Here is a 309-nt window from a genome sequence, read left to right on the forward strand (position 1 = left end):
GCGGTTCCTGGGCCTTTTGCTCTCCAGTCCCCACCAAAGGTCAGCCCCAAGGGCCACCTCGCGGGCAGTGGGGTCAGCTGCCAGCCCAGCCTCTGAGGACGAGAAGAACTGCAGGATGGTCTTGAGCAGGGCTGGTCCTGCCACTGCAGCACACAGTGCCTGGGACGAGACAAGAGCCTTTAGGGACCATGCCATGGCTCATGGAGATCCCCAGCCCACTGCTAGGGATGCTTGAAGGCCGGCAAAGTGGGACACAATCTCCCACCCGAGCTGCCTGGCACAGGGGTGCAGGCGCACACAGCCAAGCAG

The 309-nt window shown here is 63.4% G+C and overlaps 1 protein-coding gene across 1 annotated transcript in view; it reads right to left on the reverse strand.

Moving 5' to 3' along the window:
• Window positions 1-309, reverse strand: part of LOC104083127 (arf-GAP with Rho-GAP domain, ANK repeat and PH domain-containing protein 3-like) — a gene marked incomplete at its 3' end in the record, with an annotated part of 19,274 nt that overhangs the window by 8,229 nt on the left and 10,736 nt on the right. The window contains 1 exon segment of the mRNA XM_009586512.1: window positions 2-159. Coding sequence (XP_009584807.1) covers window positions 2-159 — 158 coding nt within the window.

Source organism: Fulmarus glacialis, unplaced genomic scaffold (assembly GCF_000690835.1).
Source record: "Fulmarus glacialis isolate BGI_N327 unplaced genomic scaffold, ASM69083v1 scaffold17710, whole genome shotgun sequence".
In the NCBI taxonomy this organism is placed as follows: domain Eukaryota; kingdom Metazoa; phylum Chordata; class Aves; order Procellariiformes; family Procellariidae; genus Fulmarus; species Fulmarus glacialis.